Source organism: Spodoptera frugiperda, chromosome 10 (assembly GCF_023101765.2).
Source record: "Spodoptera frugiperda isolate SF20-4 chromosome 10, AGI-APGP_CSIRO_Sfru_2.0, whole genome shotgun sequence".
Lineage (NCBI taxonomy): Eukaryota > Metazoa > Arthropoda > Insecta > Lepidoptera > Noctuidae > Spodoptera > Spodoptera frugiperda.
The window spans coordinates 605,897-622,998 of record NC_064221.1 but is presented as its reverse complement, the minus strand read 5'-3'; the positions used below and the strand labels follow the sequence as shown (position 1 = coordinate 622,998).

General features: G+C 38.0%; 3 protein-coding genes across 3 annotated transcripts in view; 2 read left to right on the top strand and 1 right to left on the bottom strand.

The window, feature by feature from the left end:
- The first annotated feature begins 484 nt into the window (after positions 1-484).
- Positions 485-3,219, top strand: LOC118277402 (uncharacterized). The gene is made up of 3 exons (XM_035596177.2): positions 485-652; positions 2,038-2,230; positions 3,077-3,219. Exons 1-3 carry the CDS (start codon positions 641-643, stop codon positions 3,205-3,207), a joined length of 336 nt encoding a protein of 111 aa, XP_035452070.1. The 5' UTR covers positions 485-640; the 3' UTR covers positions 3,208-3,219.
- Positions 3,220-3,777: 558 nt separating this feature from the next.
- LOC118277547 (nucleolar protein 9) lies at positions 3,778-9,509 on the bottom strand. Its single transcript, XM_035596393.2, has 7 exons — positions 9,206-9,509; positions 7,770-8,643; positions 7,222-7,375; positions 6,601-6,729; positions 5,857-6,024; positions 5,183-5,338; positions 3,778-4,028 (listed from the first exon to the last, which is right to left on the bottom strand). Exons 1-7 carry the CDS (start codon positions 9,423-9,425, stop codon positions 3,789-3,791), a joined length of 1,941 nt encoding a protein of 646 aa, XP_035452286.2. The 5' UTR covers positions 9,426-9,509; the 3' UTR covers positions 3,778-3,788.
- Positions 9,510-10,405: 896 nt separating this feature from the next.
- LOC118277375 (protein 4.1 homolog) overlaps positions 10,406-17,102 on the top strand; it is a 29,582-nt gene continuing 22,885 nt past the window's right edge. Inside the window, exon 1 of the mRNA XM_035596140.2 lies at positions 10,406-10,718. The gene's annotated coding sequence lies outside the window, so the exon portion shown is untranslated. The remainder of the gene's footprint in view (positions 10,719-17,102) is intronic.

The following is a 17,102-nucleotide window of genomic DNA, read 5'->3' as shown; positions in this document are numbered from 1 at the left end:
CTCCGACTCGAAAAGCAGTAGGAACGAGATGATTAAAGATCATATCGTAAGTAGTAAGTAGTAGTAAGTAAGAGTATGGCACTCCCTCTCGCAAGGCGGGAGAAGCAATGGGATGATTTTCCCCCTTAAAAATGTTTAAATAGACTCGAAATTTATAATAAAGTATAAATAGATACATATGTCTGTATGTATGTGTATTTTATCTGGAAAAATAATTCCCAGCCCAAATCTGTTTCTAGATTGATACCACTTGAGTGTCTTCAAAGCTAGCCTGAAATTGAATAGGTTGGCATACACGATCGCTTACCACCAGGGAATCAATGGCCAATGACTGGCCTATTAAGTACCTATAAAAAGGCTAATGACCATTATGGTCATTCTTTCCGACAAACATTCAAAGTGGGGTGGGACCGCAATTAAAATATGAGTAATTGGTTTTAAACCACAATATTATATACCTATTGGCAGAATGTGTTTGTCAATTAGTCTACTGCCTCGAGTATTATGATATCTAGTCTGTGGCCACAGACCTTAGTAAACATTTAAATTAAATAACAGAACACAGTTCAGAGCTACAGTGCGCGGGCGACGGACGTGCTTTATTTTTAAATTGTTTGTGTAAAATTGTACTCGCGTAAATATGAAAATTACGGTAAGAACTTGTAATTATTTAACTTATTGTGGCTATCCTTTTGTACCTACCTACCTAATAATTGTAGCTAAATATTTAGCAACAACAGTACGTTTTGTTTATTCATTACATTTGAATTTAATTAACTCTTGTAGATATAAATTGTGAATAAAATAGTAAATTTTTATGAATAGAAATGTTTTTAAACCGCGACTATTTTATATTTGTTTTCAACTACTCATCCTTATAGATACGAATCAATTAGATAGGTAGGTACCGGTTATACTATTTGTTTTATACAAATAACTATTTATGTTATGGCACACAGGTTACACTTCTGATATCGAAGCTTTCTTTAATGTGTTTCTATCTACCTATACCTTTATCTAGCCATAAATATACCGACTTACCTAACTGTTCTATGAAATAATATTACAAACAACTTGACAGATTACTTGGAATGTAAATATTTATTCTTTACTTCATGTTATCGTAAAAATTGCAAGTATTTTATTAATATTGTGCGCATTATGTGGTAGTATGGGTCATTGCTCGTGGTCTCATGATGTTCTGATGTAGTGGTTTGATAACAAACAGGTTTGTCTGTACGTCCGACAAATTCAAGGAAGTCTGCTTTATTTAAATGTCGGCTATTTGAGTACATCTGTTTTGTTAAAGATCTATATTAATACTAGAAGCTGAAGTTATTTTTGATTGAACGTGCTTGCTCATCTTCGTAAATATTGCATCGATTTAGAAAAACCTTTTCGTTGTTTTATAGGTAGTCAACTAGCAAACCCCGCGAACTCCGTTTCGCCACCAATGATTTTCCCTGCTTTTCTCTTGATATATGTATTTCCCGAAATTCTTTTGCTTACAAAACCGTGGAAATCGGTTCGTGCTTTCTGGAGTTATGACGTCAGAAAGGAAAACCCGACTTATTTTTATCAAATCTCTAACTCCCCTTTGCCCTGGGTGAGGCGAGATAGTGCCTGACTCCTACTGGCTAAAAACTCTTTCTTCGATTCGATGTTACGGTTGTCAGCAGTCCCAGTCAAATCTGCAGTTGGCGCGGTGGCTGGGTAACTGGCTGCCGCGCAACGTGTAGCGGGTTCGATTTCCGCACGGAGCAACTCTTTGTGTGATCCAAAAATTGTTGTTTCGGATCTGGGTGTCATGTGTATGTGAAATTGTATGTTTGTAAACGCACCTACGACACAGGAGAAAATCATAGTGTGGGGCAACGTTTTATAAAAAAAAATCTAGTAGAGTGGGGTGATAACGGAATAAATTCGAAATTTCAATATTTGGGTACATATGCTTAGGTACTTTTACCAACCTGAAAATAGCTCTCTGGTCCTACGACCTAGTACCTACGTACTTAATACTCCTATTTCCAATTCCAGTTACTTCTGGTGGCAGTGTGTCTGGCGGTCAGTCTAGTGTCAGCTGTCAGCATAAAGTCTGACAGACGACACGTGCTCATCAACAAGCCCAAGATAGATGAGTTTGGGTCTCGAGCTAAGAGGTCTCCGTGGCCTTGGGCGAGGCCTGGGGGCGGCGTCAAAGGTGGAGTCAAAGGTTACAATCCTGCTGATGGTAAGATTTCTATTACTGTTCGTTTTTTCTATGGAACACACCTGATGGTAAGCAATCGCCGCCGCCCATGGAAACTTGAAACACCAGAGGCGTTACAAGTGCGTTGCCAGCCTTTTGGGGATTAGGAATTTAAGGGTTGTTGGGGAATCGGGGATTGGGAAGATTGGGAAGGGGGGAATTGGGTCTTCGGTAACCTTACTCACACAACGAAACACAATAGATATAGATTATAGAATATCCTATAGACCAAAGCTCTTCGTGTGAGAATAGGCCTTTAATCGGCAGTGAGCCTTTACAGGCTATTTATTGATGATGATGATACCAATAGGTAGATGACCTAATAAAGGCCGCAAAGAGCTGCTGGATGCAGGCTGCTTCTTAACCGGCCGATCTGAAAGTCATTGGAGTGTGCTAGAGGGCAGCATGTGAACAAATGTGTAAAGTCTCAATACAGTTACAAAGCGGTTTTAGGCGAGTGAATCATCTGCTCGTCCTACTATTTTCATTTGTAGCTGAATCACCAGTATAAATTGCAAATGTTATCCACATTACAAAATAATGTATTCGTCATTTCGTTAGAAAACATATCTGGTCAGTTTCAGTAAACTTATGATTAACTAGCTACTTCCGCGCGGTTTCACCCGCTCTGCTCAACTCCTATTGGTCATAGCGTGATGTTTTATAGCCTATAGCCTTCCTCGATAAATGCACTATCCAATACACAAGAAGAATTATTCCATTCGGACCAGAAGTTCCGGAGATTAGCGCGTTCAAACAAACAAACGATCAAACAAACTCTTCAGTTTTATAATATTAGTATAGATTCATTCCGATTTTTTATTACAGCGCCACCTAGCGAGCTGGAAATGAAAGTGCGTAAGGGTGAATACGTCTGCGGCAATAGGATATGCAAATTGGAGCCGGGAGTCGAACCAGTTGGGTGTAACGGCATCTGTCAATATGCTATCGCTAAATAAAGTCATTTAAGATAACCATTTGTTTGTATTTTAGTATAAGTTATCCTTAAAATAGTTGTAGCGCATCGAGATGGTAATAATGGATTTATATTGTTATTTCCAGTAGAAAGGCGATTAATAATCACAGCTTTTCAGGAATCATTCTATATTTTTACACAGCACCAAATAATCCGCCTCATCGATGCGAATAATCGTTTCCCGCCCTCATTTCAAACCCTCCCCCGAAAAATACATTACAGACCGTTATTTTTCTAGTTAGCATAGTACATCCCCTGTTTGGCAAAGGTCTCTATTACTACCTATGAATCTGTTTAATACATATTATATAATTGTTTTTTTTTTTGGTCACACATTATATGGCTCGACTTTCTTGAACCCCTCCCGAAACTAAAACCTGGCTACGCCTATGCTGCCCGCGACAGACGATAGCGCCAGAGTTGGGGGGAGCCAGTGGATGCAGGTGGCGGCTTGTCGTTCTACGTGGAGGACTAAGGGGAGGCCTTTGTTCAACAATGAACGTCTCTCGGCTGATGATGATGGATAAATACCAAATGAAATAAAAGCCCAAAATGTTAACAAATTCATTTATTCTGAATCTCTTTCTTCTTCCACGTCTCCTCCCATTTCTTCTGCGACAGTTTGAACGTTTCCACGTCCAGTTTGTTAGCGACCAGGCGACCGTACTGCGTACTGTTCAGAAGGTTGCTCTTATCCGACAATTCTGTCATTATTTTCACCTTCTGCTCTAGAGAAGCTACTTGGAATACTTGCTCGAATGCTCGCGACCCGTACTGGGATAGTACTAGCTTTTGGTAGTAACCCTGTAAGGAAGAAATATAAGATTTACAATCAGAAAAAAATTATAATAGGCTAGCCGTTTTAATTCAGATAACGGACGAAGTAAAATGAGAATAAAATGAATACTTGAATGGTATGAAACTCTGACAGTCCGATCCTACCGGATTAAACCGATTAACCGTTTTTTTACTCTATTACAATAAGACCTACAGTCCTATAACATACTTTAAGCCTCCAAGAGAGTTACTTTCATACCACATCCAAACGAAAAACAACCTTACTTCATTACCAATAAGAGCTAGAATCCTTTAACATACCTTCAGCCTCCATACAAGCTTGTCCCGTGCTTTCACTCCCACAAACTGACCCTTACACGACGTCAAACAAAAACCAACCTTATACCAAACACTATACAACTTATAATCGCTTGCCTCGTACTTTCACTCTTACAAACTATCCTTTGCAGAATACGTATATCACGTAGCACCGTTTGGCATCTTCTTTAAACACCACTTTCAAACAACAAACACTCTTACTCCATAACAATAAGACCTATAATCCTGTAACATACCTTCAGCCTTCATATAAGCTTGTCCCATCACTCCCAAAGACTGTCCCTTAAACGATGTCAAACAAAAACCATCCTTACACCAATTACAATAATACCTATAATCCTATAAAATACCTTCAACCTCCTTGGCGTCTCATTTTAACACCACTTTCAAACGACAAACACCCTTACTGCACAACAATAAGACCTACAATCCTGTAACATACCTTCAGTCTCCATATAAGTTTGTCCCGTGCCTTGACTCCTACAAACTGACCCTTACATAATGTCAAACCAAAACCATCCTTACACTAATTACAATAAAACCTATAATCCTGTAACATACCTTCAGCCTCCATATAAGTTTGTCCCGTGCCTTGGCTCCCACGAACTGTCCCTTACACAATGTATAACAAAAACCATCCTTACAATAATCACAATAAGACCTATAATCCTACAACATACCTCAGGCATCCAGATGAGTTTATCGAGTGCCTTGATACCTACAAACTGTCTTTTGCATTAGCGTATGTCACGTAGCACTTGTTAGCGTCACATTTTAACACCACTTTCAAACGACAGACACCCTAACTCCATAATAATAAAACCTATAATCCTGTAACATACCTTCAGCCTCCATATAAGTTTGTCCCTTGCCTTGACTCCAACGAACTGTCCCTTACAGAATGCGTCCGCGACGTGGCAGCCCTTGGCGTCACACAGTATCACCAGTAGTTGGTCGCCCGTCAGCTCTAGCAGACCTGATACTGCCTTTGCTGGACGCTGGAAGAAGGAGAAATGTATTAAGGAAATATGTATTTTAAAGTAGCCTGATAGCAGATCGTTTTAAATCATTATATTACATTAATCATGACGTTCAGTGTTCTTTGGATCAAAAACATGCAAGACCCATACCCCACCCCTTTATTAAGTGAAATTTCAATATTATAAACAAAATACACAGTTTTGTTTATTTTCTAAACGATAAACTTTCATCATTATTATGACCACCTATTTTGACCACCAAGGGATGGGATTTTCAAAATCCTTTTTGAATGAGTGTCTACTCAACAAAGTGAATATACAATCCGAATTTCATGTTTGAAGTCCGTCAATCAGTCAGCCAGTAACTCTGTCACTTAGTCAGCTAGTTAGACAGTCAGTCAGATAGTTTGTCAGTCAACAGAAACAATTACCATCGACTTTTTTGGCGACAAAAAAGCGTGAAATACTGACACATTAACCAAATATTTACCTAAAACTGTATGGTACCTAAATAGTACTTATAGAGTGCTACACACCTGGAAGTCCAGCACAGCCTGCAGTATGACGGAGCCGTGTACGTGGATGAAGTAGTCCTGGTGCAGCGCGGCCAGGTCCACGCGGGCCCGCGGCAGCAGGCGGAGACAGAGGACTGGGAAGTACTTCTGGTGCTCCGCGGAGGAACAGTTCAGGGCTGCTTCTAGACTCTGGAAATAAGTTGATGGCGTCAATAAATTACCAACACTAATAAATAAAATTAGAGTGTGTTTGTAATATTGAAACAACCGCTTTTTACTACATGCATATGAATAATACACACACGAGACAACTAAAATAATATTTTTTTACAATTTTGTCTGTCTGTCTGTTTGTTCCGGCTAATCTCTGAAATGGCTGGACCGATTTTGACAGGTCTTTGACTGGCAGGTAGCTAATGTTCTAAGGAGTAACTAAGGCTACATCTATTTAAAAAAAAAAATGTTTCGTAGGTTAGACACAAAGCCCGTAATCTACACGAGCCGTGCGCATTAGCTAGTAAAATGAAGTATCCGGATGAAAATTGCGACCAGCCACAAACGAATGGGCTTACAGAAAAAGAAGAGAATAATTAATGTATGTCTATGTATGTTCTGTTTGATATTACACGCAGAGCACGAGCCAGAGTATTGAATATCACATAGCATAGGCTAATTTAAATATGTGTCACACGGGAGTGAAGCTGCTGGTAGAAGTAAATAAACAAAGAATTATATTTACATTGATATACTGAGAATTATATGTACATTGATATACTGCGCCTGCTTGGCCTTGAGTCGGAGGCACGCCTTGGCCAGTGCGACCAGTACGCCCGTGTTCCCGCACGCCAGGAGCGCGCCCATACGGTCCGACAGCTCGTCGAACATCGGCTCGAACTGCAAGTAATAACAAATGTAACATTAATAAAATTATTACAATAAATATTCAACCCTACTTTTGCCGTGGGTATAGTGCCGTCTATTTGTGGCGGCCTTTCTTTAAGGGGGGAACATCATCCAATGACTTCGCTGATGGATTTGTAGTGTACTGTAATGCAGATATTTCAATTTTTGACATCCATTTATTAGTGTTGCTAGTTGATAGCAATATTTCTTTTTTCTTTCTTTTAAGAAACATTGTCTCACACTAGGAAAATCTCCTGTGTCATGGGTGCGTTTACAAACATACAATTTCACATGCACATAACACCTAGATTCGAAACAACAATTTGTGGATCACACAGAGTTGCTCCGTGCGGGAATCGAACCCGCTAGACATAGCGCAGCAGCCAGTTGCCCACCCACTGTGCTAACCGTGCAGTCAAAAATGTCATCAGGATAATTTGATAATAGTTAAGTACAGTTGATATTATTGTGTCAGTGTCGTACCTCCTCCTTGACCTGGCAGTTGTCGACGAGCCGCTGCACGGTGTAGTTGAGCATGGGCATGGCGGCGAGCTGCCCGAGCCGGTTGATGAAGCAGCGCGCGTAGATCTGCGTGTACGTCTTCTTCTTCGACACGAACAGGGCCGCTTCTAGCATTCTGCAATACAAGAATTGAAGTAGGTAGTAGCTAGTTTTAAATAAATTAAGTAAAACTGAAGATTGCACTGTTGGATGCAGTGGCAAGGTAACTAGGTGCAGCACAATGTGTTGCGGATTGCAGCATGAAGCAGTTTGTGTGATCCACAAATTGTTGTTCTGGGTCTGAGTGTGACGTGTATGTGTGCATCCACAGAAATGACACAGCTAGTTTGACAAGAACCATTTTATATAAATGAAAGCTAAAATTGTAACAAAGGTATCTAAGAGTTTACTATACATATGATTAACAAAAGGACTAAGAAACAATTTGTTGAGCAAAATATTTATTAGATTTTTTTAAGTGGTTGTGTTACGTCTGAGTGTGATGTGGTTCTCAGTGTTTTCTGACTTACCTCACAGCAGGTTCAGATTCGAACACAGGCGGTAGGTTCGAAGTATCCACTGCTACTCCTTCACCATCCTTGACCTCCTTCTTGTCATCCGCACTATTATTCACCCAGTCCTCCGGAGCAAAGCTCTCATCTAACAGTTTACGTAGCAAGTCCTTCGTTACATTCTTATCAACATTCTTAATTGCGTACAACAGTACTTGAACTAACCCAGAAGTAATATTCTGGTACGGTAAGTCTTTAAACTGTGGCCACGAAGTCAGTCGGTGCACAAATTCTTTGACTATTTCCTTAAATTCATCTGTAACCGTCTTGTACATCATTTTCCCTGTATGCGGTGGTATGCCTTTACCGTCATCTATACTGTCTTTGAATATGTTAACTTTAGGCTTCTCTCCAGGCAGTAATGTGATGCCACTGAGACATTTAAGAACACTACGGAGTATATGATTTGCGTATTGGTCCCATACAAAATCTTCTAAGTTATTCAGAGCATATTTAGATATTTTAATAGTGAATTCGTAGCATTTTTTAATATGGTCCTCAGTGTATTTCTTTTCAACTTTCGGTTCTAGTTTTGCCTTTTTCTTCTTCGATGCTTCTTCGTCATCGGAGTCAGATGAATTGCCTTCACCGGTTTGCAAATGTTCTGTAGCTCGTTCACAGGCTACTCGTAGTAATGTCTCTACAACGTGGCTGGTGAAGTTATCAGAGCAGAGTCTACGTAGATCTGGTGACAGGACTTCCATGTACCGTTCTAGATCCTCTGGGGATGCGAAGGGTAGTAACAGCTCTACGACCCTGCAGCCGAGCTGGTTGCCAATCACATTCTGTTCTTCCCCTTTGGTGCGTTCCAGGACATTGTTTACTAGGGCAGCTGGAAAAAGAAATTATATTTTTTAAAATATGAAATATGAAGGCCTAATGAAGGTTTTTGTTATTTCTATAAGAATTGAGACTCTGTAAATAGTGCATTTAACTGGTATTGATTGACAAACCTAATACATATAAGCTCAGCAATTAAATGTAAAGTTAAACTCTCAAGTCTGCATTGCACCACATTTGTGTAAATGCAGAAAGTATTGTTAGATATGTATTACACAGTAAAATTTGTTAAATAATATTGTATTTTAACCAATAATTGTTCTCTTTTCATTGATTGGCAATAAAACATGGTAACTAGTACATGAAACAATGACAATTATTATTTAAAATATGTGTAGGTATAACTATGCCTCTAAAGATACTCACGGACTAAGACATTGATCAAAATAACAGTTTTAGCAGATCAGGAACAGTGTCTATTATTTATTAAGACTAGAGGATGTGAGTAAATATCTTAAACTAATACTTATATTAGGGTGTTGATTGATAATGACTTCTTTATGCCCAAATAACTTTTACATTTACAAATAACATGAACTAGTGAATGAACTTACTTCTCTCATCCTTGTCTTCAATCCCCTGTTTCATAGCATCTAAGATACCAACGAAATATTGATATAATTCTTCAGGAATCTTCGTTCCTCGCCCCATTTGGCCTTTTTTGGCATATTTTTTAGCGTTCGCGAGGAAGTTCTTACGCTTTTTACGCGGCCTCCGCTTATGGTCGTCGCGTTCATGATGATCATTAGTATTACTGACGTTTTCTTCACTCATTTTCAACAATTTTTGAGTACTACACGCTCATATTCCACAAACAAAACACAGCCACCACCACAGGTGGAATTTAATTTTGAGGTTATGTGTCATTGTCATGTGGACGTCAAAATAACATGCTCCTTTGACATCAACGTTCGGTTTCACGCAAAATCTTTCACTATAAATTGTATCGTTTCACCCTTCAATATTAATTTTATGCTGTACCAGAATAATCACACTACAACATAAAATATATTTTTTAAAATATGTCTACATATAATACTTTACAACATTGTTTAGTATGAGAGTTGAAGAGATTAATTTATCGGTTGAATGGTTGGAAATGCGACTGCTGAGCAAGGAGTCTCAGTGTATTGTCTCTGTCGTATGTGTCTTTTTTATTTAAACAATAAGGTATTTAGCTTGAATCTAAAATAGAAAGAACAATCTCGTTCACAATAATAGTCGCATTTACATTACGCTGACCGCTTAGCGCCTGACAAAAATTTGCCCCTAAATGTGTCCTGCAGCTAAGTAAAATATTTTTACTAGGCGCCTAAACAAAATTAGCAAAATCTAAAACTAAAACAATAAAATTAATCAGTATTTTGAATTGAACTGGAGATATCTTGCTCGGTAATTGCGACTGTCAATGTTCCTGATTACCAACTTACTACGTTACGAAGTTCAAGAGCATCATTGTGAAAATAACCACAATCTATTTATATTCCATTCCTTACAACGCCGACATTGTTTCTCATAATCATAAACAATTTACATTGAAATCGACTAGATTCGATTGTTCTTTACACTCTACCAGCATATAAAACAGGTCCATTCTTTACTACCAGTGAATCAGTATCAATCCCATGTTGATAAGCTTCACTATGACGTAAAAAAAGCTCAAGAAAGAGAGGGCAATATTGTTTCTGTCTGGCCGCGGAGAAATGCGGTGCAACGGTGGGAATCCAAATGAACATGGACATGGAACTAGTTTGCCGCCGGCTAGCGGGCAAGCAACGCTCGATACTGAACGCCTGCGCGATAACAACTTAAATAATCGTCGGCAATATTGTGTTTATAAATAAAAGGTTTATTGAAAAAATAAATTTAAAAATATGACGAAAAAAGTGAACGGAACGTTGAAAAAAATGTTTTAATTTTCTACTTTTTTTTTTAAATTAATTTCGAACATTTCTGAAAAAAGTTTTTAGTTAATCAATCGAACTTTTTAGTTGCGAACTTTTTGGATGTTGACATTTTACGACACAGAAGCAGCGGTTGGGATTTTAAATAAGCTGTGGATTTAAGGTATAAATAATAATAATGTATAGTTATTTATGTTTAAAAAGTTGTGTGACTAGTTGTGGAGGCGTTGACCGAAGCACAACGCACTGTGACACGCGTTCCCTGTTATTTACTTGCTTACATTCTGGCGTAGCTCTAATTACACTTGCACGAAGATGCACGCCAGTGCACTGTTGAAATAATTTATGTTCTTTATTAAGCGAGCGGCTAAAATATGAAGGAGAAATTGTGTAACTTCATTATAAATTCTTATTAGAATTTAACACTTTATGGAATAATATTTTTAGTTGTGAATGTTAGTCATTACATTACTTAAACTCTGATTTGAGTTAAGCAACAAAAAATGTTTAAACAAAGAAGCGAAACGAAGATTGATATAGGTAGACATGTAGGTATAATTATTAAGCCCGAATCGAAAAAGACCAAACCTGATTTTAAAACCTCATCTCGCAAAGGCTGTATGAGGTCGGACCGTGCCTACAACAAAAAAAAAAAATCTGCATGTTTGAAATTCATTCCCCGCCAATTCTTGGAATGTCGCGCGATAATTTACAGGCGAGGTGTCAGGTTGATCGATTTTAAACTTTAGTTTATAGGCAGTTAAGTTTAATATCCTGTAAGGCTTTTATTTCATTATTCTTTGGACTTTGTGGAATAGCAATGAACTTGAAACTTAGTATTCTGTTAATGGTAAAAAGCCAGACAATACTAAAAATAAATACACCTAGACAATGCCAATGAATGTAATTAATAAAAATTACGTGAGTAATTAAGTGGATCATCCAACCAAATAATGCGTATGCGCATATCCTTCAACATTAATGTAAAACAATGTAACACAGTAGTAGTAGTAAACTTTAAAGATACTTACAAATAAATATATTATTTTCCCCACCCGAAAATCGAATCTTGTACCTTACAATCGATAATCGTATCTATTATCTCATCCGCCACTGACCTTCAAAGGTCAATGAACTACATAACTAAATATTCTAAATACTAGAAGTGGATTAGCATTATAGAATATTAATTTACTTATTGAAATCGTTACATTCCATGTATGGGAATAACTGTATCTGGGTAAAAGAGAAATTGAGTGTTTTAATATAAATATTCTATACGCTACAAAAAGAGGTAAGGTTCTTTCTTCCATAAAAATATTATCCACTAGTTTCTGCCAGCGGCTTCGCCCACATTCCTGTGGGATAAAAAGTTTAGTTCTAGCATCCAAATTAACTCATACCCTGTCTGTATACCAAATTTGATCAAAATCCTTTCTGTACTTTCAGCGTGATTGGCGTACAAACATACAAACAAACAAACTTTTACATTTATAATATTAGAGTAAAGTGTTGTTAGAAATTACCTATAAGTCCAGGATCCCTCACGAAGTAAATATATAATCATAGAAACTACGTATAACTCGGAAAAAGTCATTTGCCGTTGGTAAATTTCGAACCCGCAGCCACATGCTTGAGAAGCGGACGTCTTAAACAACTGGGCCACCACGACATATTTTAGGTCACACCTTAGACTATAAATAGGTCATATAATCTAATACTTAAAACACTTAACAGCTACCAATGACATCACCATAGACAAAAATTAAATTAACTAGTGTTAGCTATCCTACTTCATCTGCCTACGTTCAATTAGGTATGTGATAAAAAACGACATTAGCAAAAACTTACCTTGCTCGTCTAGTGTTAATAAGAGAATGTCCACTGACCACGAGATCCTGGTTTCAATCTAGTCTTAACTATTAGGATTTTTTGTAGTGATTGCAATTAATAGGTTCAATCATATGAAACTCATGAAACTTATAGCTGTAACTATAGCGTCAGTTTGTAGGTCTAAATATTTTTTTTATTTTCATACCCTGTTTATCCTTCTAAGTTTAAATACATACTTAGGTCAAGACCGATGTGAAATGTTTGTAAAAGATCACAAAGATATGGGGCTACGATACCGGCTGTGCGGAAATACGCAAGGAGCTACCGGGACTTGGCTCAAAGCAAAGCTAGGAACGGGGTGGTTTTTAGTTAGTAAGAGTAGTATTATGTAGTAAGAGTCTGAAACTCCCTCTCGCCTCACTTAAAGCGGGGGGAGTTATTGGATGATTTTGTGCTCTCAAAAAAGGACTGAACGAAACGGACTGAGTATATTCAGTTTTTTTTTTTACAAACATACAAGTTCACATGCACATGACACCCAGACCCGAAACAACAATTTGATGGATTTTCCCCATCTCTCCCGTAAATTCAAAACTGAAGGGACTCTTCAAATATTTCGAATTTGAATTTGCCTCAAAATGTCGGTACTGACTTCAGCAAGTTTTGAGATCTTCCTCCCCCTTTTGTCAGCAACTTAGAATTGTCGAGAGTTTTATGCCGATAAGTTCGAATTAACGAATCATATGGTTGCGTACAATTGATGTTTTCGTTCGAATTATCAAGTGTATAACAATGTATTGCTTTATTTCGAAATAATATACAGAGATTTTCTAGGGACCTCGTGATAACTTCGAATCATAGAGAGATTCGAATTATCGAAAGTTTGAATTACTTAACTAGGTGAAAATATTTCATCTAATAGCACTTTCCTGTCTCAGAACTGTCAATAAATAGAGAAAGAAAGAGAGTCGGAGTTTGGACTGCATAAAGAAACTTTAATAAAAACTACTGCCACTTCTCACTCACTTGGTAGGTTTCATCGTAAGTGAGACTGTAACTTTATATGGGACCGCGTGGTAACAGAGGAACTCGATACTTGAATCGAATCCTAACAATATTGTGGAACTAATCGATTTCCCGTGGCGGAGTATAGTGCGTTACTTTGATACAGTCTGTGGTACTTTGGTCTAATGGACGGTTGTGCAAATTGTTTTTAATACCTAACACCTACCTATTTATAAAAAAATATTGACTGCTTTAATTACGCACAACTCTGCGTCCTTCTTTTGAGAATACATTCATATGTTATAAGCTGGTAAACGAGCAGACGTATCACCTGATGGTAAGCAATCGCCGCCGCCCGTGGACAATCGGAACACCAGAGGTGTTATAACTAAGTGTGTTGCCGACCTTTTAGGGATTAGGAATTTAAGGGTTGTTGGGGTATCGGGGGTTGGAAAGATTGGGAAAGAGAGGTAATTGGGCTTCCGGTATCCTCACTCACACAACGAAACAACACAAGCTTTGTTTCACGTCGGTTTTCTGTGAGGCCGTGGTATCACTCCGGTCGAACCGGCCCAGTCGTACACAAGCATGGCTCTCCCACACTTGATGTTATTAGTGAAAAAGTAGTAAATTCTCCCCATGTAAAATAATTCACTCAACAATCAAAATTGTTACCTACTGACCTATGAGTATAAAACTGAACCTAACTCAATACCTAAATATCGCAAAACCGAATCACCGATACAATGAAACCTATCAGCCACACTACACTTACCTCGACTACATTGACCTATTTTCCACCTGATAATGGAACAGGTACCGTGGAGCTTTCCTCGTGTTATCAGAGGAAGGAGCCGTAAATCTGGGGCTGGGCTGGACCGCGGCCGTAATAGATAGCGCTGAGTAAGTGATACGCCCTGAACTAGTCGCCAGGGGTGTCACGCGGTATGGAAGGCTAGAGATGTAAATGATTATTATGTATTATTTTGGTGAATTCTTTTATTGAATGTAAAGTAAAGAATAAAACAAATCCGTGCCGATTTTTTGTATTCGGACCTTACTAGTACGATTAAATACGATCGCATAATTCCATATCCCAACTATGTACTTTTTTTTAAACTTTGCCTGACACTAGGATTTTCTCCTGTGTCGTGGGTGCGTTTTCAAATATAGAAGTTCATATATACATGACACCCAGACTCGTAACAACATTTTGTGATTCATACTAAACACGAAAGTGTTGCTCCGTGCGGTAATCGATCCCGCTACACATTGCACAGCAGCAAATTGTTCAGCCACCGCGTCAACCAGTCAACTACTAAAATACTGCTGTATATCCCTTTGTAAACCCTGTTATTATTGCTATATTTGAAATAGCCATCTGCAACCGTCTTCTTCTCAAGACGTAGACCCAAAATAAAAATGAAAAATAACGAATGCAGTGAATCATAAAAAAGAAACGTGAGGTTTTTTATTCACGACGAACGAAACTAAGCTGTGTCAGAACTAAGCTGTGTTATTCATAAGGCCCTAGAAATAATCCAGAGCTACCTGATATTATTATTTTGACAGCACGCTCAGTTCGATGATTGAACGACCTAAATTAGGTAATTAATCAACTCAAGATCAACCTCCTAATCCCAAATGAATTTCATGGAAAAGGAAAATCATTTGTAGGTCAACCGTAGACCAGAGAATGCTACCACAAAGATTGCTAATAAAAAAAAAAAAAACTAGCGCAGAAAATGTAAGAACACGGAACGTTTAGAATTGCTTTATAAAAAGTACAGAAATCGTGATGTTTCGAGAGAAAGTGTTGCTTTAGTATGCTGCTGACAACACAGTAAACTGTTCAGTCCAGTATTTAATGTCTTTTTGGGACCCTAAATGAGTAGGTAAAGATTCATGTCTTTTATCACTGACAAAGAAATCAGTAAATCTAAATTACATTCAATACTTTCTACTGATTATAAGGGCTGTGTCACGAAATTGCTCATGTCAAACTATTCAATCCCAGTGCTGAAATCAGTACGGTAGATGAGAGTTCAATCTTCTATAACTTTAGAAGATGATTAAGTATTTATACGGATCCTATTATGTAGCTTTTATATTAAACCGTTTCATACTCTTTCTATGCAAGGTGATGACAGTAGGACATACAAAATAATAATTAATATGTTTAACCTGATAACTCTACAATGTCAATAGTAAGGTTTATTGAAGCTGCTCGTAAGAAACCAATCACACTTGTATAAACATTTTACATGTTTTACCACAAGTTTACAAGTGTGACATCAAATAACAGTGAATTTCCATATTTCCCGTTACACCAGCGCAGCCCTGCGCCGGCGCACGTGTGACGAAACTGACCCACGCGACCGCAGCTCTACCGTGTCGCGTGTAATTAGGCGCTCCCCTAATTATACGGATTAAGGACGATGTGGGAAGTGGGATCTTAGTCTACTGTTTGGGGAATTATGCTTGTCAACTTTCAAATGAGATCATCCTGTATTTGTAAAAGTACCTACCTACCTAAGAGTGGGGGAGCGATACTTCGGTACGAATGGGGCGGCTCGACAGAAGTGATACTACGGCATCGCAGAAAATCGACGTGAAACAACGCTTGCTTTGTGTTTGGTTACCTGATGCTCAATTACCCGCCTTCCCAATCTTCCCCATCCCCGGAGTCCCAACAATCATTAAATTCTAAACCCCCAAAGAGCCGGCAACACACGTGTAACGCCCCTAGTGTTTCGGATGTCTATAGGCGGTGGCAATTGCTCCGTGTGCTCGTTTACAGACTTATATCATAATTAAGATGTTAGTAATACTTACTGCGGGAATTTATGTAGAAATAATTTATTGAAATACGGTTCAGCGGTATAAATGTAAATGGTACAGGTTTACATTGTCATGTAGGGCAAGTGACCCGGTTGTGGCCATCGACCCCTTTGTGGCCACTTGGGCCTTCAAATATTTATAACTAAGGCATGGACAAATAAATTACCCTGTGATGTACAGTATTTAAAATACTGAATATTGGAGACACTGATACCGTTGGCAGCTTTGATGTGTCAAACTTCACTTCGATGCAACAAGTCATTCTTTTTAGTTGAGGGTGAAATTGTTAAGTTCTTAACAAAAAGGCTAAGGCGAGCGGGTGAGGATTTGGTTTTTATTTTTTTAATCTTAGCTTATTGTTTGGATGTTTATGTTAATACTACATGAAGAATATATTGTCTAAGTGCAACTAAAGTTATTTTGTCGCCATATGTTTCTGAAGTGGGATTATTAGAAGGTGGCCACTAATGGAGACAAAATTATGAATTTCTCCATCTTTGGCCACACGGCTGGCCAAAACTTTTGTACATAAACGCCCCACTTCTAGTCATTTATCGTAATTTATTTATTATTTTTCCTTGGCTTTACATATCAACAAATACATATTTTTCATTTTCAGAGATGCAATAAATTGCCTTCACACAAGGGGACGTCAGTTTACTTTGCAGCTTTTACCAACGTCATATAAATGTTTATCTCTTTATTTGTAAGTTAAATTCAAGTGAAGTAATAATATTTCATATTTTCCAGACAAAATGAAAACCATTGTTTCTAAAATGTCAAATTTAATTAATAAATTTTGATTACTTTTATTGTATTTTTTGATGGCCAGAACTGGCACACGACCGTGGCCAGAAATGGCACGAAT